The sequence below is a fragment of the Canis aureus genome, chromosome 31, assembly GCF_053574225.1.
Source record: "Canis aureus isolate CA01 chromosome 31, VMU_Caureus_v.1.0, whole genome shotgun sequence".
In the NCBI taxonomy this organism is placed as follows: domain Eukaryota; kingdom Metazoa; phylum Chordata; class Mammalia; order Carnivora; family Canidae; genus Canis; species Canis aureus.
Window position 1 is genome coordinate 22383619 of NC_135641.1, and position 24056 is coordinate 22407674.

The following is a 24056-nucleotide window of genomic DNA, read 5'->3' on the forward strand; positions in this document are numbered from 1 at the left end:
GTTGTCACTGTCATTTAAGGTTATCTAAGCAGGATTTTCTGTTTCCCTTAGTCTCTAAAGATCCTTAGAGACAGAGAGGCCAAGTAAATAAATATAATGTCACTTATCAGACAAACATAAAAAAGCTAAAGTGTCATAGATTTTGTTTAAAAGATGTTTATTTGATTGTGGAGTGCTTGGAGAGTCTTATACATTTCTTTTAAATAAATGAAGTATTTATTTTATTGCAAAGATTTACTGAATATGAAAGTACCTTTCTTAGTGGCAAGAAATAACGCTTCTAACCAATTATTTTGAGAATTCTTGAAATGAAAAAAAGCCAGAATATTAAGTTATAACCAGGAGGAGAGTCCTATTAAATAAAACAAAATGATAGACCAGGAAAATGATAGAGAATCAAAGACTGATAACATGTTTTAAATGTCATCTTCTAAAGTACATTAATCCTTTTCAGTTTTGAGAATTCTTTGCTTTATATGGATGAAGTTTGAAGTATCCAAAAAGAAAGAAGAAAGAAAAACTAAGCTATAATTTTTGCTTAGTTTCCCTAAGAACTTAAAAACATTATTTATATTCAGGGTATTTTAAGGTGTATCTCATTTAATTTTCACTTCTACCTCTGCAGAAGGCAGAGAAGATATTGTGTTCTCTGTTTCAGATAAGTAAACTGAATTACTAAGAGAGTCAGTGATTTAAACAGTCACATGGCAAGTAAGTGGAAGAAACAGAACCCAGATTTCATGACATATTAATTGTTAATGTTGCAGTGTGACATCTCTTCTGTAGTTGATTACAGAAGTTAATGAACTTTTTTGGTGGTGGTTGCTGTTTGTGTCTCAAACTCCCATTCTACTTAGATTATATCACAATAGGCTATTGTCACAAAAAAGAGGACCTGGTGAGGCAGTGTGAACCCCTCAGTGTAGCTAGAACTCACTGTCAGCACAGCAGTTCAGAGCACCTGCCTTTCCCAAGGTCCTAGTGCCGAGAACCGCTAAGGATGTGTCTTAGTATAGGGCTTTTATTTTTTTGACAGTAACAATGCATTTGTGTTTCTTCTGCACTCAAAATGGAATGTGTGACAGTGATTTCAATTACTGAGAGGAAATGACCTCCAAATGACTCTTTAGAATTTCTTAGATCTGTACATAGACTTAAAAGGGGTTTTCTAGAGTTGTTCTTTACCATGGCATAGTTTGAAGAATTTAATTTTTTTTTTTATTGTTTGACTTAAAAGGGATTTTCTAGAATTGTTCTTTACCATGGCATAGTTTGAAGAATTTAATTTTTTTTTATTGTTTTTCTATTCAGAACCAAGTTTTGCTTTTCAAATTTTTGAGGAGTCTTCTTGACCCAAGGTATGTTAATAAATTTGTTTTTATTCTAGATAGATGAAAATTAAAGGAAATAGATTGAGGTTAAGAATACTGGCCAGCGGTTTAGCGCCTGCCTTTGGCCCAGGGCGCGATCCTGGAGTCCTGGGATCGAGTCCACGTCAGGCTCCTGGCATGGAGCCTGCTTCTCCCTCCTCCTGTGTCTCTGCCTCTTTCTCTCTCTCTCTCTCTCTCTCTCTCTCTCTCATAAATAAATAAATAAATAAATAAATAAATAAATAAATAAATAAATCTTTAAAAAAAAAAAAAAGAATACTGGCCCATTGTGGAGCGCATGGTGACTCAGTCGGTTAAGTGTCCAACTCTTGATTTTGGCTCAGGTCATGAACTCTCTCTGCCTCTCCCTATTCCCCGTCTCCCCTAAAAAAAAGAAGAAAGGAAACTGGCTCATTTTATCTGAATAGTATAATCAACTTTTGATATTTAATGTTAGTTTGACAGTTTCATAAATTATTCCAAAACATCTGATGAAAATAGATTATATCTTGAGGGAATACTTTTCATTTGAACATGGGCATACATGGTGAGTTGTTATCATTGTAAAAAGAAAATAATGAAGTGATGCCGTGAAGACATGGTTCAGGAAGAATCTGATGACCATCTGGCTTCCCCTTTCTATCCTAACATCACTGTTTCCTGTTCTTTATTCCATACTGTGGATTGATAGTTTTACTTTCAAAATAAATCCCTAGTTCCCAGCTCACCTCTAAATTTATTACCTCTTAAATCCTCATTTGAAGTGTTAATTTTAAATAACTTCTTGTGGTGGTGTGAGAAGCAAAGTTTTTTTTTTTTTAAGTCCTACTCTGGTACTCATCACATGAAAATTAACCCAGGGAGATAAGATTAGTAATGGATTTGTAAGCAGAGCAGCTCTGTGTGAGAGATCTTAACATTTTGCTGTGACTAAGTGGACTAATTGGGAGTTGAGTGGAATAATATTTAACATCCTCTAAGACAGTCACTCTGTCCTAACTGGAAGTATGTGTCAGAATCACCTTAGAAACTTGTAAAAATACAGACATCTGGGCCCAAACCCACAGAACCATTGTAGGTGGGGATATTTTTGATGTGTACTGAGTTAAGCATCGGTGGTGTAAGGGTAATGTTCCAGTATGACATAGCTTTCCCATCAGACGTACAAACTTTTATGTTGCTTTATGGTGTACACTAGCTGCTGAAAACAGTCATTTAGTTACTTAATGATCATCTCAGTTTGGGTTATTCCAGGATTCTGTGCTATTTTTACATACCACAATGCCAGTAGTCTTGTTGATTGTAATAATTTTTTGAAATCTCAGTCATTTAAATCTAGAGCAGACCAGGCTGCATTTAAATTCAGTCATCCAGATGTGGATGTTTAGAAACATGCACATGCAGATGTTTAGAAAGGCAATCTGACTACATACCCCAGCACCACTGTTCAAAACATCTTCACATCATCTATGTTTTAATTCCCTGTTCTTAGAATATCACTGAGGCTAGATAATTTCTTTTTTTTTTTTTTTTTTTTTTAATTTCTATGAATCATTTGTCTCTCCCGCAGAGCCAGTTTGGGCCAAGGTCATTTGTAGTTAACTGATAGGAACATCTTAGATCAGTTGGGTGTTGGTGGGGAAAGGGTGGAGAGAGCTGGGGACAGAGATGTGAAAGAAGATGGGAGGTGCTGAGTAGACCAAGGAAGGAGGCACCCAGCCTCAGCCCCAGCCCTTTCTTTGTGACCTGTGCACCCCTTTCTCTTGTGGCACAGTTCCTCCTGTTCCTCCCTTGTGGTATATCCATTCTCCTAATGATGTGGAAATGTTGAGGTTCGAAGCCAATAGTCAAGAAAGAATTCTTGAGATGTCTTTGGTGCAAAAAGGTGTTTTTATAGCATGGGACAGGACCCCTGAGCAGAAAGGGCTGCCCTGGGATTGTGAGAGCATCTGATTATATATTCTGGTGTTGAGGAAGGTAAAGATAAGGGAAGTTTCCAAAAGGGTTTCCATATGCTAATGAAGACTCACAGGATGCTGGAGGCCTAGCTATTGTCAAGCTAAGATTGTCTTTCCCTTTTGGGAGTTCCTGGAGGAATGTTTTATCCTGCCTTGCCTCAAGTATCTGCCAGGGGGCTGCAGGTGATAAGGAAATTCAGTTTTATCCACATTTACTTTTTTCCTTTGTTCCTCACATCACTAGGACCTAGAGCCTCTTCCCTTAGGGTAATTTATTTGATCAAGTCCTTTTTCTCCAACCGTCCTATCTGGTGGGACTCAAGCTAGAAGGACAGAGGAAATTCAGCTTTGTGCTTGGCTCTTTCTCACATGTAATAAAATGCAGAAGATGATACTGGCCAAATCTTATTTTTTATAAATAAAAAGATACCAGTATTAGGTAATATAAATGCAGTCATCGCTCTAAATGACTGATTTCCCAACACATTTTAGCCTTTTTAAATAAGAATTCTTTTTGACTAATCTGATAAAAAAGGGATTAGAGTCTTGTCAGGTTCTGGGAAACAAGGGAATATGGAAAAGACACTTAGAGGAAAAAGAACAGCAAGAATAGGTAGACTGGGCCTGCCTGGCAGTTTTCACTGGCAGACAGTGGAGACTATTTTTGCCTTTGATTCTTCCCATTCTGTTCTTAAGCATTTGATTTTTTTTTTTTTTTTAAACAACCAGGTTCTCCCCCAACCACTCATGAAGTTCTTTTAGCAGTGTTCTGGCAAGTAAGGAAAATGAAAGAAAACAGTCGTTTTCAGATGGAGACTGTATATGTGTGTCATGTCAGAATATTACTTTTTTTTTTTTTTTTTACTTTTGCCCACAAAACCTGAGTTAATAGGATATGGATATATATATATATATATATATATATATATATATATATATATATAGTTTATGCATATTTGATTTAACATTTACCAGTATTCATTGAGTTGTTTTTGAGGGGGGTAGCCTTTTATTTTGTCAATAGCATTTTTAAAGGGACAAATCTTCTAGTTGAATTCTTAAGTATATTTCTCTATTGTCTTTGTTCGATTTCTTTGTTATCTTTGCTATGTAAATAATGTCCTCAGTAGAATTAATTGACCTACAAAGATATTGGTGGCATCTGTACATAGAAAGATTAGATAGTTTTTGGCGGGGTAGTTAATCCTACAGAAGCAAATTACTTGCCTGAATTGAGGCCAACAGCTTGGGAGAGAACGGATTTGCATTCTCTTCCAATTCCCTTCTTTGGGACATCTGCTACATAGGGCCCATCCTTCCCCCACTCCCTGTGTGCACTCCTGCCAGGCCAAGAATTCTCATGGGAGTTCTCCTGATATATTTACATCCAGATGTAGGCCTTTTGTGGAGTGGGGATGCTTGAAGAATAATAGAAAAGGACACTGATGGCTTTTGTGGGGCAATGAGCTGCATAAGGAATAAAGAAAATGTGCAAGTATATTTATATTCACAGTATTTTCCCCAGTACACTTCTCTTGGTAATGTCGATTTAGCCTTTGTTAACCATGTCCTGGAGGCCTCTGAAATATGTGGTATGATTTTCTTGTAGGAAAAAAAAGAACACATAAAAGTCACATTGTATTTCTAATCTTTAATCAAAATAAAGTAAAACTTGAGTGTTGCTAAGAAAATGAGTAGCTTTGCCAAGGAGCAAAACATAGATTATGGAAATGGTTATACATTGGATTTAAGTTGAATTTGTCAGTGTTTCTGTGGATAATTTTGAAAGGACATTTTAAGATATTGACACTCTTTGTTAAAATAGCATATTTCACAATTAAATAAAAAATTAGATTGTTATGGGGGCACCTGGGTGCTTAGTAGGTTAAGCATCTCTTTTTTAATTAAAAAAAAAATGTTTAATTTCAGTTCAATTTGCCAACATATAGTGTAATACCCAGTGCTCATCCCATCAAGTGCCCTCCTTGTGCCCATCACTCCAGTCACCCCATCCCCCCACACTCCTCCCCTTGGTTGCAAAAGCATCTGACTCTTGATTTTAGATCAGGTCAGGATCTCAGGATTGTGAGATTGAGCCCCTGTGTTGGGCTCCACGCTCAGTAGAGAGTCTGCTGAGATTCTCTTCCTCCCTCAGCTCCCCCTACCCCATATCCACACATGCTACCACCTCTCAAGTGAATACGTCTTTTAAAAAATTAGAATATTCCGTTCATGAAGTTTGACATAGAAAAATTCATTTCTACTTCTGTTAGTGCCTATCAGCTTGTCCAGGCTTACCACCAGTTAATCCTATTGTTAGGATAAATTTTCCTCTACCCTTCAAAGGTTCTTCTGGCTAGACGAAGAATCAAATTGATAGGAGTCAGAATAACAGGAGAAAATCAAATTTAATTTCATGTATATGAAAACCCCATGTACGTGAGAGTTTCAAAGACAGAAAGGTAAAATAAGATATATATGCCATCCTGAGCTAAGGAATGGGGGATAGGGGCCTAGGATTTCAGAGAGGAGGAGGGCAGTTTACAGGGCAAGAAGAGCAGATGTTCGGGATTTAGATTTTTGCCCGGCCATACAGATGGGCCACTCAGATGAAATTTATCTCTGATAATAGCTCTTACTCTGGGAAAGACTCCCGCTTTAGATTCTTTTAGGTAGTTAATTGGAGGGGAAAGATTTCTCTTGAGCTCACAGGGTCTTAATTGCCTTTAGCTCAAAATAGTCCATATGCCAAAGTGACATATTTTGATGAGACTTGTTCTAAACCCTTCAGTGTTTTTGGTTAGTACTTTGCCAGAAGCTCAGACTTAACCTTTTAAAACATATCATTTCCTAATCTCTAGACCCTTTAGATAGATAGATAGATAGATAGATAGATAGATAGATAGATAGATGGTTGATAGCAAGAAAATAGCCTACACTTGTTTATTTCTTTATTGATTACGTCTTTATAATGAAATTGCTGTCTGTTAAGTACTATACTTGAGGTTGAAATGGCATTATCTGCCAATTTATTTCATTTAACAATTTACTGAATAACTATAGTATGCTAAGCACTCCGACAGGCATGGAAGATGAAATAGTGAATAAGATGGGGCCCTGCCTTGAGGGAATTTACATTCTAATGGAGGAAATAGAGAAGTAAGCAGGAAATTACGTATAAGTGTTTTAAATAAAATTCTGAGAGTAATGATGTATTCTTCACTTTGCTTTACTCCAGTTTCTCAGCCATACCATACAGAATCAATTATGACCCCAACCTTTTTTGGATAGCTCCTGTATATATATAGGAGTCCTCTCTTCTGTTCCCTACTCCTCTGGTTCAGGCACACAGTATCTCTCTCCTGATCCCTCTTGCAGGCTTCCTAACCAGCCTTCCTAGTTCTTCTTCCATTTTTAAAACAGGCAAAGTTCTCCTTCTCAGAGTTCTTTCTGCTCTCTTATCCAAAGCAAAACACAACTCCTCATGGCCTTCCTTGATGTGATTCAAGGCCTGTCTATCCAGGTTCATTTTCTTCCTTTCTCCCATTTCTCTTTGCTTTATTCCTCAGCAGTATTGACCTGTTTGTGCAGAGGAGGCACTACATGTTATCATTGCTCTCTTTGCATGTGTGTTCCTCCTTCATAGTCTACTTTGTCTTTTTTTTTAATTATTTATTTATTCATGAGAAATTATAATATATATACAGAGAGACAGACACAGGCAGAGGGAGAAGCAGGCTACATGCAGGGAGCCCAACATGGGACTCAATTGCGGGACTCCAGAATCATACCCTGGGCTGAAGGCGGTGCCAAACCGCTGAGCCACCCAGGCTGCCCTCCACTTTGTTTTCTTGAGAGCAACTTAAAGTATATAGTGTGTGTGTGTGTGTGTGTGTTATTAAGACCTCTAAAGTTATACGTATGCTTTGATCTAGTGATTCACTTTTGGAAAATGTTTAAGGAAATGCAATGAAAGAAAAAAGTAGTTAGTATTAAAATACCCATATTAGCATTTACATAGTGAAAAAACTGTTTTAAAATAAGGCTGGGGGAATAAAGGCCATATATGAAAGACCCACAGCTAATAGCATCCTCAGTGGGGAAAAAATTGAGAGTTTTTCCCCTAAGGTCAGGAGATGACAGGAATGTCCATTCTCACCACTGTTTTTCAACAGAGTACGGTAAGTCCTAGCCTCAGCAGTCAGACAACAAAAAGAAATGAAAGGCATATACAGCAGCAAGGAAGAAGTCAAACTTTTACTCTTCTCAGATGTGATACTGTATGTAGAAAACCTAAAAGACTTCACCAAAAAATTGCTAGAACTGATGCATGAATTCAGCATTTCTTATACCAATAATGAAGCAGCAGAAAGAGAATCAAAGAATTGATCCCATTTATAGTTGCACCAAAAAGCATAAGATACCTAGGAATAAACCTAACCAAAGAGGTAAAAGATCTGTATCCTGAAAACTATAGAACACTTATAAGAGGAATTGAAGAAGACAAAAAAAAAAAAAGGAAAAACATTCCATGCTCATGTTTTAGAAGAACAAGTCTTGTTAAAATGTCTATACTACCCAAAGCAGTCTACACGTTTAAAGCAATTCCTATCAAAATAACACTAGCATTTTTTCACAGAGCTCAAATAAATAATTCTAAAATTTTCATGGAAGCAGAAAAGACCCCAAACAGCCAATGTAATGTTGAAAAAGAAAACCAAATCTGGAGACATCACAATTCCAGACTTCAAGCTATATTACAAAGATGTAATCATCAAGACAGTATGGTAGTGGCACCTAAAAGAAAAAAGAAAAAAACCAGAAACATATATCAATGGAACAGAATAGAGAACCCAGAAATGGACCCACAACAGGATGGTCAACCAGTCTTCAACAAATGAATAAAAGAAAAAAAAGAAAAACATTCTCTTCAACAAATGGTGTTGGGAAAACTAGACAGCAACTCACAGAAGAATGAAACTAGAGCACTTTCTTACACCATACACAAAAATAAATTCAAGATGTATGAAAGACCTAAATGTGAGACAGAAAACCATCAAAATCCTAGAGGAGAACACAAGCAGCAACCTCTCTGACCTTGGCCATAGCAACTTCTTATGAGACATGTCCCTGGAGGCAAGGGAAACAAAAGCAAAGAACTACTAAATTGACTATCATTTTTCTTCCTTTTGAAGAACTTCTAACATTTCTTGAAAGGCAGGTGTACTGATTCTCACAATTTTTGTTTGTCTCAGAAAGTATTTCTCCTTCACTTTTGAGAGATAATTTGCTGGATACAGAAGTCTAGGTTGGTGTTTTTTTTCTTCCAACACTTTAGATACTTCCCTTTCCTCTCTTCTTGCTTGCATGGTTTATGGAGAGAAGTCTGGTGTGATTCTTATCAGTCTTCCTTTATAAGTAAGCTGTTTTCCTTCCCTCTGACTTCTTTTAAGACTTTGTCTTTGATTTTCTGCAGTTGGAGTATGATATGCCTAGGTGGAGATTTTTGCTGTTTATCCTGTTTGGTGTTCTCCGAGCTTCCTGGATCTGTAGTTTGATATTTGTCATTACTTTAGGGGAAATTCTCAGTCATTATTGCTGCAAATATTTCTTCTGTCCCATTTTCTCTTTCTTCTCCTTTTGGTGTTATATTTGTCCCACAGTTTTTGGATATTCTATTCTGCCCCCCCCCCCCATCCCCAGGGTGGTTTTTTTTTCCTTTTTATTTTGCCACATGGCATGTTCCGATGAGAGATGAAATGATTACTCAGAATCCAGTATCTTGGAACAGATACTTCAGATTCTGAAAGGGCTTCACCATCAGGCACTACCAAGAAGTACAGGTGCCAAGGTGAAACCCTGAATCTGGGTTGGCTATCGGTTTTATTATTGTAGAACGTGAAGTATGTGGGAAAAAGGGAGGAAAAACAACTCAAGAAAACCAATTGTGAGAGAGGCAGTAGGGAACTTCATAGGTGACTATCTACACAGGTTTCATAGAAACATTAACTAGGGGGCGGTGGAGGATGGGGGAACTGACCTCAGTAGGCCTGGCTAACTACCCACCATCATTGCTGTTTTCAACATGTATTGTTTTCATTACTGACCGATGGTGGGAATAATTTGCTTTGGCCATATGCATAAAGCTATCGCCATTTACCCATGTCCCTGTTCTTATGGTTTCTTTTATCTGCTGAGGTCTTGCTTTCTCTTTTTTTTTTTTTTATTCTTTTTTAATTAATTAATTAATTTATTTTTTATTTTTTTTAAAGATTTAATTTATTTATTCATGAGAGAGAGAGAGAGAGAGAGAGAGGCAGGTAGAGACACAGGCAGAGGGAGAAGCAGGCTCCATGCAGGGAGCCCGGCGTGGGACCCAATCCTGGGTCTCCAGGATCATGCCCTGGGCCGAAGGCAGGTGCTAAACCACTGAGACACCCAGGCTGCCCCTTTATTCTTTTTTTTAAAGATTTTATTTATTTATTTATTCATGAGAGACACAGAGAGGGGTCTTGCTTTCCCACAATATTTCAGTGTGGAAATTTCTATTGATGTGTTACTGGCATACCTTGAAGCTCACTGATTCTCAGCTGTGTCCAGGCTGTTGATGAAGCCATCTAAGGCATTATTTTATTCAGTGTTTTTCATTTCTAGCATTTTCTTTTGATTCTTTCTTTGCATCCTTTCTTAGAGTTTCCATTTCACTGCTTACTTTACCCATCTGTTCTTACATGTTGTTGCTTTTTCCTTTACAGCCCTCGGCATATTAATCATAGTTGTTTTAAATCCTGTCTGATAAATCTAGCATCTCTGCCATATTTGAGTTTGGCTCTGATGCTTGCTGAGTCTCTTCAGACTGTATCCTTTTTTGTTTTTTTAGGATATCTTGTATCTTTTTATTGAAAGCTCAAAATGAAGTACTGTAAACTGAGGCAAATAGGTCCTTGGTGTGACTTTTTATTTGGCTAGGAGTGAAGCTAAACTTATTGTGTGCTATAGCTATAGTTTGAGGGTGAAAGTTCCTTGAACGTCCTTGTTTTTGTCTCCCTGATTGTCTTTGGATTTCCCCAGAGACTTTTCCTAAAGTCTGAGCTGTGTAGTTCTTCAATTATATTTCTATATTATCATACAGGCATGCTTTGTTGATGGGGTGGTGAGATATGGTAAAGGAGAGACATTCTATAGTCCTGTGATTAGTGTTCACTCTTTTGGTGAGTTGTATGTCTGGGTAGTGACCCTCCCAAGTACCTCTCAGTAGCCCCTTTGCCCTTTAAGTGAGACAGGAAGGCTAGAAAGGGCTCGACTTGGGTTATTTTTCTTCCCTCAGCTTGTTTAAGCTCTGGTAAAATAGTTTTCCTGGAAAGCAGTTGTATTAGTTTGCTAGGGCTGCCTTAACAAAGCACCACAACTGTGTGGCTTAAATAACAGAAATTTATTGTCTCAGTTTTAGGGATGAGAACTCTAAGATCAAGTGTTGACAGGATTGTGGCTGTGAGAAAGAGACTGTTCCATGTTTCTCCTCTAGCTTCTGATGATTTGCTGGCAGTCTTTGTCATTTCTCAGCTTGCAGAAGCATCACCCTGATTTCAGGCTTCATTTTCTTTCTTTTTTTTTTTTTTTAAGATTTTATTTATTTATTCATGAGAGAGAGAGAGAGAGAGGCAGAGACACAGGCAGAGGGAGAAGCAGGCTCCATGCAGGGAGCTCGATGCGGGACTCAATCCCGGGACCCCAGGATCACGCTCTGGGCCAAAGGCAGGTGCTAAACTGCTAAGCCACCCAGGGATCCCCCAGGCTACATTTTCACATGCATTCTCCCCGTATGTAGGATTGTGTCTCAATTTCCCCTCTTTTAAGGATGCAGGTTATGTTGGATTATGAGTCCACCCTACTCCAGTATAACCTCATCCTAAATTAATTACATCAACAAACTTGGTGTTTCCAAAGCAAGTCACATTGTGAGATGATGGGAGTTAGGACTTCAGCATCTGGATTTACAGGGAACATAAGTCCGTAACAGCAGGTCTTGTTAAGAACAAAATGGGGGATCCCTGGGTGGCGCAGCGGTTTGGCACCTGCCTTTGGCCCAGGGCATGATCCCGGAGACCCGGGATCAAATCCCACATCAGGCTCCCAGTGCATGGAGCCTGCTTCTCCCTCTGCCTGTCTCTCTCTCTCTCTCTCTCTCTCTCTGTGACTATCATAAATAAATTTTTTTTTTATCATAAATAAATTTAAAAAAAAATTAAAAAAAAAAAAAGAAGAACAAAATGCTCTGGATATATTTTTAATCAGCCACTTTTCTTCTCTTTGCTACTGGAAGCATGGCTGGATTTTTCTCCAATCTTCACTATGAGAACTTGGTGGCTCCTTGAGATAAAATTCATGAAAGTGTGGGAACCCGCACCCCAAGGCTTGGCGACCTAGAATATTTAACTCTTAAGTTTGTCCACACCGAATCTCTGGCATTTTGTCATTTACAGTTTAAGCTTTCCTATTCCAGTACTGGCTCCAGAAGCAGTGGTTTCTGCTCCTGGCTTCCACTCCAGTATGCTGTGATTATTTATATCTACCTATCTGTTGCTCTCCAATTTAGGGATGACATTTTGCCCCATGACCTCAGCTCTCAGGTAGAGCAAAGAGGAGCTGTTGATTTTTGGTTTGTTTGGCATTTTTCCTGTGAGGATGGAAGTGTTAACTTTCAAGCTCTTTACATGCCAGACCAGAAACTAAACATCTTCATTCTCTGTATGTTCAGAATTATATGTGGCTATCATTTTAAATTTATAGTAGTCTGACCCAGCATCAGTTCAAAACTGTTTCTGAGAACAGTTTAAAGAATATTTCTGTGGTGGGGTCACAAAACTGCACCTTTTTTTCTCCAGTTCCATCCATCACTTTGGGGAGAGCATGGTATCACATGTCTCATCCAGACCTGAGAATGCCTCAATTTAGGTATTATGCTGAGGTGGCAGGACGTGTACCTATCCAGCCTTTCTTTTTTTTTTTAAAGATTTTATTTATTGATTCATGAGAGATACAGAGAGAGGCAGAGACACAGGCAGAGGGAGAAGCAGGCTCCATGCAGGGAGCCCGATGCGGCACTCGATCCCAGGACCCTGGGATCACGCCCTGGGCCAAAGGCAGATGCTCAACCCCTGAGCCACCCTAGCATCCCCCTATCCAGCCTTTCTTTGACTTAGGCCTATCAAGACAATTCTTGCTAGTAGGATTACTGGCAGATTTTAGTGTTAAGGAGAGCTTTGCAGTGGGAAAAAGATACACACTGCAAATAACCTCAGAGTTCTTCTCATTACCATTATTAATAGTGGTATTTTTTAAAAATTGTTTTAGCTTACCCTGTAAGTTTTTATGAGTTTTTAATTGAAGTCTGTACAGCATTGGAATGACCCAGATACTCTTTGTACTTGATAAGGTTATGGAGCTAAATTAATTTTCTATGAAAATCATTAGGCTCTTATTTCTGTTAGCTTATAAAAGCCATTTTTCTGCTTATGTAGGAGAACATTCAAAACAATTCGGTTTCTTTTTTTGTGACTATCAGAGAGATAATAACAATTCTATTAAGATTTGGGGAGGACATTTTGACACTTGAGACTAGGGAAATGGAGAGTGAACAAGTCCCCCTGGAGATGTGGCTTACATCTGCTATTACATTGATTTGATGTAGCAGAATCTTTGCTGTGAGAATGGTGCACTTATCCGCTTTGGTGTGAGAAGGGAGTGCGGCTGTTCTGTGGGAGGGATGCTGGAGTTCTGCAGGATGTCGAGGGCTATCCGGGAGATGTGTGCTACTACATACTTTCTAGTGACAGGACAGGTTTCCATCCAGTTTGTGGGACATTGCTATTGGTACAGTTCCATATACATTTTGGAGGTATTGTCTTTGCTACCTTTAATAATCACACTTAAAGTGCTTTTCGGGCAGATTGGAGTATTCACTGTTTTTGTTCAAATTACATGGGATTACATTGTGGCTTTTTTCTTTTTTATAGTCTATGATATTTTAATAGCAATGTATTGGGGCAGATGGTAGCTACACCTGGGTGAACATAATATATAAACTTGTCAAATCATTATGTTGTGCACATGAAACTAACATTATGTGTCAACTAAACTCAAGCAAAAAATAAAAATAAAAAATCAATACCCAGGAATCCTGTCATCATTGAAATTAACATTGTGCACTTTCATTCTCTTTTTTTTTTTTTGTCAACAGTTGTATGCACATCTACATATGCATTACATACACAATTCATACAGCTATTATACTATATGGGCAAATTAGATCCTGTGTTTTTTGTTATATTTGATTTTGCTTCTATCTTAGCTTTTATCTAAAATACCAACAAGTGCATGAAGACTTCTTTTTTTATCTGAATTTTATTATTTATTTATTTATTTATTGTATTTTTTATTGGAGTTCGACTTCTGATCAAGTGGCAAGGATGAGCTATGATTTAACTTTGCCTTTTAACAAACCCTTATCCAAAGGTACCAACTGACCAACTTCAATTCTTGATCAATGTATCTGATTAGAAATGCCATACTTGTACCATATGACATAATGTTCTATGTATGGGTTTGCCCATTGTGGCTTTTTTTTTTTAATGGAGGAGGGGCAGAAAGAGGAGGAGAGGGAATCCCAAGCAGGCTCCATGCCCAGTGCAAAGCGCGATACGGGACTCAGTCCCGCAACTCCGAGATCGTAACCTGAGCCAAAATCTAGAGTTGGATGCTTAACTGACAAGTCACCCAGGCTTCCTACATTGTGGCATTTTTAACAAGGAATGTATATAGAAAGCTAGAAGTTCTGCCTAACGACTTTGTAAAACAACTTGAGAATGAAAACTACATGGAGAATAATTGTCTTTTCTCTTGTGTGTTGTGAGTGATATATTTGAGTTCTCAGTCTTAAAGGTAAAGTAGGGCATCTGGGTGGCTCAGTCAGTTAAGGGGCTGCCTTGGGCTCAGGTCGTCATCCCAGCATGCTGAGGTCAAGCCAGAGGCTGGCTCCCAGCTCAGCAAGGATCCTGCTTCTCTCTCTCTCTCTCCCCACCTCCAGCTTGTGCTCTCTCTTGCTCTCTCTCTCTAAAATAAATCTTTAAAAAATAAATAAAAATTGTTTTAAAAAAAAGGTACCAAGTAGTCATCAATATGCCACCACCTGGATTTATGGAGATGAGCAGGGAATTTAGGCAATCAGGATTTAGGCTAAGCTGAGCCCTAAATTGTCAAAATAAGTTACAAGGAGATTATGAAACTCTTTCTCAGAAATCTCAAGTAGTCTCTACTAGCCTATTTTTGTGCAATGTTTAGAGTGAAGAAGAGAGACTAGACCAGACTTTTTTCATCCCCATGCAATATTTGTTTTCTTTATCAAATATTTTTATGAAAATTTGAATTTTAGAGTCATTTAAATGATGTAACTTATTCAAAACTGATACATAGTTTATCCTCCCCTAGAAATAGCTAAATGTACAAGATCATAATTTTAAATTATTTTCACAACCTGAGTAAGGGTGGATGTTTTCCCCAACCTGAATTTTTGTGCATGATTGGTATGTACATGTATTTGACAAGGCCTATATATGCTTTCTTTTAAAGCTGACAAGAGAAAAGTTGTGTGTGCCTTGTAAAATTCTACCTTTTATATATATAGTTAAATGTTCATATCTTTAGAGTCAGTGCTATTTTTTTTTTTTAAGATTTTTTATTTATTCATGAAAGACACAGAAAGAGAGAGAGAGGCAGAGACACAGGCAGAGGGAGAAGCAGGCTCCATGCAGGGAGCCCGACATGGGACTTGATCCCGGGTCTCCAGGATCACATCCTGGGCTGAAGCGCCAAACCGTTGAGCCACCCAGGCTGCCGAGTCAGTGCTATTCTTAAAGTAGAAATTCCCAAAAGAGTAGATAAGGTTTAAGTCTAAAATACACATAATTTTGATACATTAAAGTTAGCAGTGGCAAAGCAGGTAGCTAATAGAAAAGTAACAAGTAGCTTTGAGAAATGGATATAACAAATTGTATTTATGTGTAAGACTGATAAGCAGCAGTCAGAAATGGATGTAAATTCATTGTTACTCTATTTATTAAAGTTTTTATTATGTTGATGTTGACTGATCATTTCCCCAGCAGCCATATTATTTCCCTCACAAATGAATGCATCAAAATCTATTCGTTTGAGAGATTTGCTTGCTTTAATGCATATTCACATCTTCAGTACTTGCAAAGAGTTTTGTCAATAAATGTTCTAGAAAGAATCAAACACTGGGATTCAGTGGCAGATGCTTATATCTAGTCTTAATTTGCTCCATAGTCTTGCATTTATGAGACATATTAACAGAAGTCTGATGAAGGTAAAGTATTAACCCTACCTACCAATGTGATATAAACATCTGAAAAGAACACTGACTCATCTTAACATCAAGGACCATTGATTAGCATTCCCTTTTTTCTTTTACTGAGTATTCTATTGAGACAAAACCTTGATCCTACATAAAGAACTATCATTTCCCTTTGTTGTCATGTACATTTTCTATTTTGTCCATGCAGAACTTTCTGACAGGATTCATTTGTAGCTCAATCTGACTGTGGAGTCATTGTCCTTGTAATTTTCACCCCTCTATCCTATATTTGGTTCCCTTTTTCTGAAAGCAATCCAGTACATTGTGGCCAGTCAATTCAGTTCAATGCAGTGTATATTTACTGAGTACTTATTTATTATGTGCCAAGACTGTGTGAATGCTGGAAGACATTGAATGCCACACAGTCTTTGCTCTCAGAATTTATAGTGTAGTTGGGACATGGACACATGGAACTAAGGTGATAGTCTACATAGGGAATAACCAGTTACTTAGCAAATACTGTGTTAAAGCAGTTACGAAATGCAAAAGAAAGAAAGAAAAAAGAAAGGAAACTTGATCTTAGAGATTTACAGCCAATTTGAGTACACACTCAATTAGCCCATCAGCAAGTATTGACAGCCTCAAGCAGCAGAACTTAATTAATGTGTTTATCACTCAACCTCTGGTCAGAATGGAGTGTCACAAGACTCTTCTTAATTTAGGAAAGATTTCCTATCTCTAAATATAATTCCTCTTTCTGTAACTGAAGTTTCTTATGAGTAAAAATAGGAGTACTATTTACCATCATTTGTAGAGTATTTTTAACCTCAGATTGATCTCAGTGGAGTCCAGAGATTCCCGCCTGGGACTGTTGGTGTGTTGCACATGTGTTACAGTTGTGCCTAGAGACTCATCCCCTCAGCTCTTGGGGCAGCCATATCTCCCTGTGACCATTCTTACTTTACTCTGATGAGCCATACCAATACCATCCTTCTCTGTGTGCCATGATGTGAGAAAAGCTGGGAGGTGTTGCTTTAAACCATCTGCCTTCACATTTCTTCGACAGGCTAGTTTCCTAAGCATTTTTGTATCTTATTAACCCTATTCTGATTCTTTTTATATAAGGAGCTTTAGTTGAGGAGTCCTAAAGAGAAGATAGGGCTCTCAGAAGGAACGGACTTCTTTTGAAGCTACAGAGATGATTCTTAATTCTGTAGTGAGCAGTAGTTGATTTTCTAAATAGTTACTTTTGGCCACTGGTAGTTGAGTGTCCACCATGATAAAACTGATCCTTTTATTTTTCTAGCTTTTTTTTTTTTTTTAATTCAGCTGTATGCCCAATGTGGGACTTGAACTCACAACCCCAAGATCAAGAGTCACATGCTCTACCAACTGAGCCAGCCAGGCACCCCAGTATCTCTATCTCATGTGGATATTGTGAATAATGGGCTTTCTGAATAGCTGATATAGTAGACAAATGAACACATAAATATTGTGTATCCTACTACTCGTCCATTTTTTAGATTTATTTTAACAACACCTAAATAATTAGCCCTTACAACATGCAGGGCACTGTTGCAGGCTTTAGGAATTCATTAGTAGGAAGATACCTGGTACCTAGCCTCTGAGAGTTTATAGTCTTTAGATAAGAAAGATAAATAAAGATAATAAAGCTATATTAATTAAAATTTACCTCTGATGAAGGTAAAATATTAACACCATGATGTGATTGGTGCTGTAAGGGCATTTGTAAAGACTGGAGGGTGGTTTAATATAATAATGGATCATTGTTTAATTTTGTGTCTTCTAGAGCAGCAGTACAACTTTGGTATTTATTTAGAGGAGCTTTCACAGAATATCATTTCCTTTATTATTCAATGTAAACTGAGTACTGTTGTGATTTAGATTGTCTCTGTTATAAAACGTGGTTTACCCTAACAACTTAAGTAACACTGAGTCTTTTAATTTACCACTTACCTCACCAGAAGGTAATCTTGGTTTCAAGGCTTATATACTTACTTGTAACCATAATTATAGATATGGTTAAATAATGCTTCTCTCTTGCCGTTTTTGTTTTCAGGGAAGGTATTCATGTAAATCAAGAATTGCTGCAGATGTCTCCCTGTGTTACGGAGCAGTTCATTGAGCTGCTATGTCAGTTCAGCCCAAACCAGGTTATAGAGACACTGCAGGTCCTTGAGTGCTACCGCCTGGAAGAAACCATCCAGGTAAGGGGCACCTGGGTGGCTCAGTGGTTGAGCGTCTGCCTTTGGCTCAGGTCGTGATCCTGGGTTCCTGGGAATGAGTCCCGCATCAGGCTCTTCATAGGGAGTCTTCTTCTCTCTCTGCCTCTCTCTCTCTGTGTCTCTCATGAATAAATAAATAAAATCTTTAAAAAAAGGAAGCCATCCAGATAAGACCAAAATGTGGAGCAGACAACAATAAACCGTCCTAATCATTTAGCAGTTTAAGCATGTGCAAAAGGACATGCATATATTACAGTACTTGGCCCCCAGGATTGAACCCATGTTGTCTGACTCCATAGCGCATGGTCTCCATTGCTCTGATAAACTGCTTCCGGTGTCCATCATTGTTATTAATCAGGTTTCACAGACATGCTAACCAACACAATTAGCCTAGAGGAAGGAATATAATAAAAATATTAAAAGGAAAAACCAAGGTCTTATTTGCAGACACTGATGGTTAAATAGTCCTGTTGTGCATAAGACTTAGACTCTGTGGCAGTGGATAACCTTTGCCCAGTCATGGCCTTGAACCCCTTCCCTTGTTTTCTCCTGTTTCCAAATGAGAAAGACTGTGTGCACATGTGTGGATGCGTGTGTGTACATATACACACATACATAATTCTAATCTTTTTTTTTTTTTTACATATTCTAATCTTAAGAGGCTTGAATTAAAATTTTTTAAACTACCATTCTGTCTCCTTTCTATTACTGTCAATATACATGAGACAGGAACCTGTATTCTCTGAACCAGCTCCTGAACCATTCACACACTTTAAAAATTTTATGTATTTATTTGAGAGAGAAAGAGAAAGAGATCACAAGCAGGACAAAAGAGTAGAAGGAGAAGCAGACCCTCCGCTGAGCAGGGAGCCCAACGTGGGGCTCCATCCCAGGACCCTGGGATCATGACCAGAGGTGAAGGCAGATGCTTGACTAACTCAGCCACCCAAGTGCTCTAAAAATTTTAAATTGTGAAATACTTAAAATAGAAATGTGCAGATAGGGAGACAGAACATGGAAGACTCCTAACTCTGGGAAATGAACTAGGGGTGGTGGAAGGGGAGGAGGGCAGGGGGGTGGGGGTGATTGGGTGGCGGGCACTGAGGTAGGCACTTGACAGGATGAGCACTGGGTGTTATTCTGTATGTTGGCAAATTGAACACCAATAAAAAATAAATTTATTATTTAAAAAAATAAAATAGAAATGTGCAAAATATCAAATATATATATATACTCACCAATCCAATTTTATAGATGTTCACATTTTGCCATACTGGCTTCAGATCTTTGTTGTTATAGAAATAAAGCACACTTTATTTGTCAGTTCCCTTCTCCCTGAGGTCACCACCAACCTGAAGATGGAAAGTGGATCATTCCCATCCATGTTTTTTATTTTTCTTATATATATAAGATGTACATAGCTATGAAATGGATGATATAGTCTTGTGTGTTTTTAGAATTTGTATTAAGAGTATCATATAGTACATATCCTATTGAAAAATATTTTATTACATGTTTTAATTTATCAAATTTATATATGTAGATCTAATTCATTCATTTTAATAGTCATGTAATAACAATTGAATGAATATGCCAGTTTCTTTCCCTATTGATAGACATTGGTTTTATTTCTATTCCTTTACCATTATAAACAATGCTACGTTATACTTCTTTGTACCAATCTCCTGTGCCCATGTGAGGTTTCTCTAAGTAATTATCTGGAAGTGGAATTCTTAGAGTAGCTTATTCTACTGTTACTGCCAAGTTGATCTGTTTGTTTCTTTTTTTTTTTTTTTAAAGGTATTATTTATTTATTTATGATAGTCACAGAGAGAGAGAGAGGCAGAGACACAGGCAGAGGGAGAAGCAGGCTCCATGCACCGGGAGCCCAACGTGGGATTCGATCCCGGGTCTCCAGGATCACGCCCTGGGCCAAAGGCAGGCGCTAAACCGCTGCGCCACCCAGGGATCCCGACCTGTTTGTTTCTATTCTCATTATCAGTGTTTGGTATTTGCAGTTTTCCCACATTTTTGCTGATTTCTAGCATTTTTAGACTTTTTTTTTTTTTTTAAGATTTATTTATTTATTCATGTTAGACATAGAGAGAGGCAGAGACACAGGAGGAGGGAGAAGCAGGCTCCATGCTGGGAGCCCGACGCAGGACTCGATCCCGGGACTCCAGGATCGCACCCTGGGTCAAAGGCAGGCGCTAAACCGCTGAGCCACCCAGGGATCCCCCATTTTTAGACTTCTTAATTTTTGACAGTGTGATGGATATCATTGATTATTTGTGACATTGAACATCGTTCCATATGTTCAGTGACTCTCTTGATTTTCTTTTCTCTGAATTATCTGTTCATATCATTTGCCCATTTTTCTACTGAAGTTTTGCCCTTAACAATTTGTAGAAATTCTCATTTCTGCATTTCTAATCCTTTGCTGATTTTATGTGTTGGAGATGCCTTCTTCCGGTCTGTTGTGACACATCTTTTAAATTGATTTTTAGTGACTTCTATTTTTAAGTTATCAGTCTTTTCCTTTAAGGTTTAAATTTGTGTGTGTGAGTTTATTTCCTTTTCTACTTTGATGGTATAAAAGATATCCTCTTATGTAAGTTTTATAGTTTAGCTTCTTACATTTAGGCTTTTAATCCATCTGGAATTTATTTTTGTAAACAGATCAGGGGAGGGTTTATACATTTTTTTTCCCTGTGTATAACCAGTGGTCCATGTGGTATTTTGGTATCCTTACACTGATTCATAATGCCATACTGCTGTATACCAAACTCCCAGATAGACATGGCTCTATTTGTGGGATTTGTTCTGTTCATTTGGTCATATCTTTCCTTATACCAATACCACATATTTTAATTAATATAGCTTTATAATAAGGTATATTATTTGAAAAAAAAAAAAAAAGGCTTCCCTCATTCTTTTTCTTTAAATTCTGTGTCTGTTCTCAGGCTCTTACTATTCCATATCAAATCAGTTTCCTTTAAAAAAACTACTTATGGGATTTTGTTGAAATATGTACATCGAATTTATATATGAATTCAGAAAAGATTGACATTTTGCAATGTAGAGTCTTCACATTCAGGAACTTGGTTGTCTTTTTAAAAGCCTTTTATGCTCTCTAGTTGAGGTTTCGATAACTTTTATATGTTATACGAGATTCTTGTATATGTTTTCTTACATTTGTTCCTAGATACTTAGATTTTTTTACCAATGTGAAAGTTTTTGAAATGACGTCTTTTTTTTATTGCTGCTGCATGTTATTAATTTTTGTACATTGTTTTGTCTCAAAAAGAATCTGAATTCTTCCTTCATTCATATAGTTTCTAGTTTTTTTTATGACAATATTAACTTTCCAAGACAAGTAGTTTTTCTTTTTTTTCTTTTCAATCTTACACTGTTTTCTCTCTCTTATCAGATTCTAGGAGCTAATATATTACTGTATAGAAGCAGTGACAGTATGCATCCTTCTTGCCTTGTTTCTGATTTAAAAGGCAATGTGTCTATCATCTTACATTAAATATAGTGTTTATTTTAGGATTTTTATAGTTTTTATTAAGAAAGTTTCATTCTCAATTTGTGAAGAGTCTTTTGTTTTTGTTAAGAATTGTTACTGCATTGGGGCACCTGGGTGGCTTAGTGGTTGAGTGTCTGCCTTTGGCTCAGGTCTTCATCCCAGGGTCCTGGAATTGGGTCCCACATCAGGCTCCCCATAGTGAACCTACTTCTCTCTCTGCCTATGTCTCTGCCTCTCTCTGTGTCTCTCATAAATAAATAAGTAAAATCTTAAAAAAAAAAAAAGAATTTTTACTGCATTTTATCAAACTTTTTTTTTTTTGTATTTGAGAGGATCATATGTTTATCTACTTTGAACATGTTAACTATTTGTGCCTTTTTTTCTTATTGCTAATTTTCTTATTTTACTTTATTGGTCTTTTCAGAGACTATGTTGGGGTTAAACTCTGTATTATTTCTCCTTTGTTTCTTTTCAGCAGTATTGTTTTCTGCACTTACTCTCTTTCATTTATCTTCTTAGCTTGTTTGATATTTCTTTTACTTACTAGAAACTCTTAGTTTATTGATGTTTATTAAGATCTCACAAGTTGATATTTTGTATTTCATTGCCATTTTGTTCTAAATATTTTCTGATTTATATTATTCCTATATATGTGTACATATTACCTTTTCTCCAGTGGATATACTCAAGCATGTAAATGATAATTTTAAATTAGTGAAGAAAAAAGTGAATAAACATGGTTTGGTTAGAACTGCTAAATTAAGCGTCAAGATGGGCCACTTATAAGACTAGAAAGTAAAAAAATTCCTATTAGACAGTAGTGTACTATTGAGGTGTGGATTTATTTCTTGTCATGTAGTTTTTGGCCTTAAATAGGATCCACAAACAAGATTTGTGAACAAAAATCTTTATCTTTTCTTCTTTCCTAGATTACCCAAAAGTATCAACTTCATGAAGTCACTGCCTATCTATTAGAAAAGAAAGGAGATATTCATGGTGCCTTCTTAATAATGCTAAAGGTAATATTTTACTATATTTGCTTTGTCGTTTTCTTTCCAGCCCTCTATTCATCAACTCATCTTTTTTTATTGAGATATAATTGATATACGACATTGTGTAAGTTTTCATCTGTCTTTAATTTCTTGTGTGTCAGAGTAGGTTTTGGCAGTACTAAATTTTACCACTGAATATTTTTATCATGACTAGAGTTTAGTCATTGACTAAAACTCAACATTTCTTTTTCATGTTTTTTTTTAAAGTGAAATTTACATTCAGTAAAGTGCACAAGTGTTAAGTGTGTCATGTGCTGAGTTTTGACAGATGCATGCACCTATGTCCCTAGTCTCTAACAAGACAGAGAACATTACCTTCACCAAAAGAAGTTCCTCATGCTCCTTCACACTCGGTATCCACTTCTGTACCCCCACACATAACCACTTCTCTGATTTTTTTCACTGTCCATTCATTTTACCTATTTTATGCCTTCATATTAATGGAGTCCTCTAGTGGTACTCTTGTACAATTCTTTCAGCATGATACTTTTGAGATGTATCAGGACTTTGTTTCTTTTATTGCTGAGTAATACTTAAGTGTATGAATATATTATAGTTTATCCATTCTCTTGATGATTGATACCTGGGCTATTTCTAGTTTTTGACTATTAAGAATCTACCATGATCTACTCTTGTACACAAATGTTTTCATTTTTCTGAAGTTAATACCAAAGAGTAGAATTGTTGGGTCATAAGATAGGAATAGATATTGTTTTGTAAGAAATTATCAGACCTCTTTCCAAAGTGGTTATTCTATTTTACGTCCCTTCCAATAATGAATAAGAGTTTTAGTTGCTACACATTCTCACCAACAATTGGTGTTCGTTCTGTCCATTTTTCACAAAAATTTTTATCTACTTTTTAAATTGTTATAAAATGTATATAACAAAAATTTTACCATTTTGTTGGCACTAAGTATATTCACATTGTTGTGTAGTCATCACCACTGTCCATCTCCAGAACTTTTTCAGCTTCCCAAACTGAAACTCTGTACCCATTAAATAATAACCCCCTCATCTCCCTCCCCCCATCGCCTAGCAACCACCATTCTTTCTGACCCTTTGAATGTGATTACCTCATATACGTGGAATCACACAGTATATTTATCATAAAGTCTTTAAATTTTGTTGTGGCATATGCCAGAATTTCATTGTTTTAAGGCTGAATGATACTCCTTTTTTTTTTTTTTAATTTTATTTATTTATGAGAGACACAGAGAGAGAGAGAGAGAGAGAGAGAGAAGCAGGCTCCTAGCAGTGAGCCTGATACAGGACTTGATCCCAGGACCCCACTATCATGACCTGAACCAAAAGCAGACACTCAACACTGAGCCACCCAAGTGTCCCAATGATACTCCATTTAATGTATATGCCACAGTTTGTTTATTCATTCATCCACTGATGGGTACTTGGATTGCTTCCATACTTTGACCATTATGAATAATACAGCTGTGAACATGAGTGTACAAATATCTTTTCAAGACCCTGCTTTCATTTCTTCTGAGCATATAACCAGAATAAAATTACTGGAC

General features: G+C 37.1%; 1 protein-coding gene and 1 long non-coding RNA gene across 8 annotated transcripts in view; one reads left to right on the top strand and one right to left on the bottom strand.

The window, feature by feature from the left end:
• LOC144302522 (uncharacterized) overlaps positions 1–23545 on the bottom strand; it is a 113568-nt gene extending 90023 nt beyond the window's left edge. For 2 of the 3 annotated variants that reach the window (XR_013369417.1, XR_013369418.1), the window contains exons 1-2: positions 23424–23545; positions 19183–19296 (exon numbers count right to left, since the gene is read on the bottom strand). This is a non-coding gene — a long non-coding RNA (uncharacterized LOC144302522). Of the gene's footprint in view, positions 1–16961; positions 18335–19182; positions 19297–23423 lie in introns of those variants that run through there. The other variant, XR_013369416.1, reaches the window with a different exon arrangement.
• VPS8 (VPS8 subunit of CORVET complex) overlaps positions 1–24056 on the top strand; it is a 254636-nt gene that overhangs the window by 148095 nt on the left and 82485 nt on the right. For all 5 annotated transcript variants that reach the window (XM_077879951.1, XM_077879954.1, XM_077879952.1 and 2 more), the window contains 3 exons: positions 1312–1358; positions 17779–17926; positions 22403–22492. In XM_077879951.1, coding sequence (XP_077736077.1) covers positions 1312–1358; positions 17779–17926; positions 22403–22492 — 285 coding nt within the window. The remainder of the gene's footprint in view (positions 1–1311; positions 1359–17778; positions 17927–22402; positions 22493–24056) is intronic.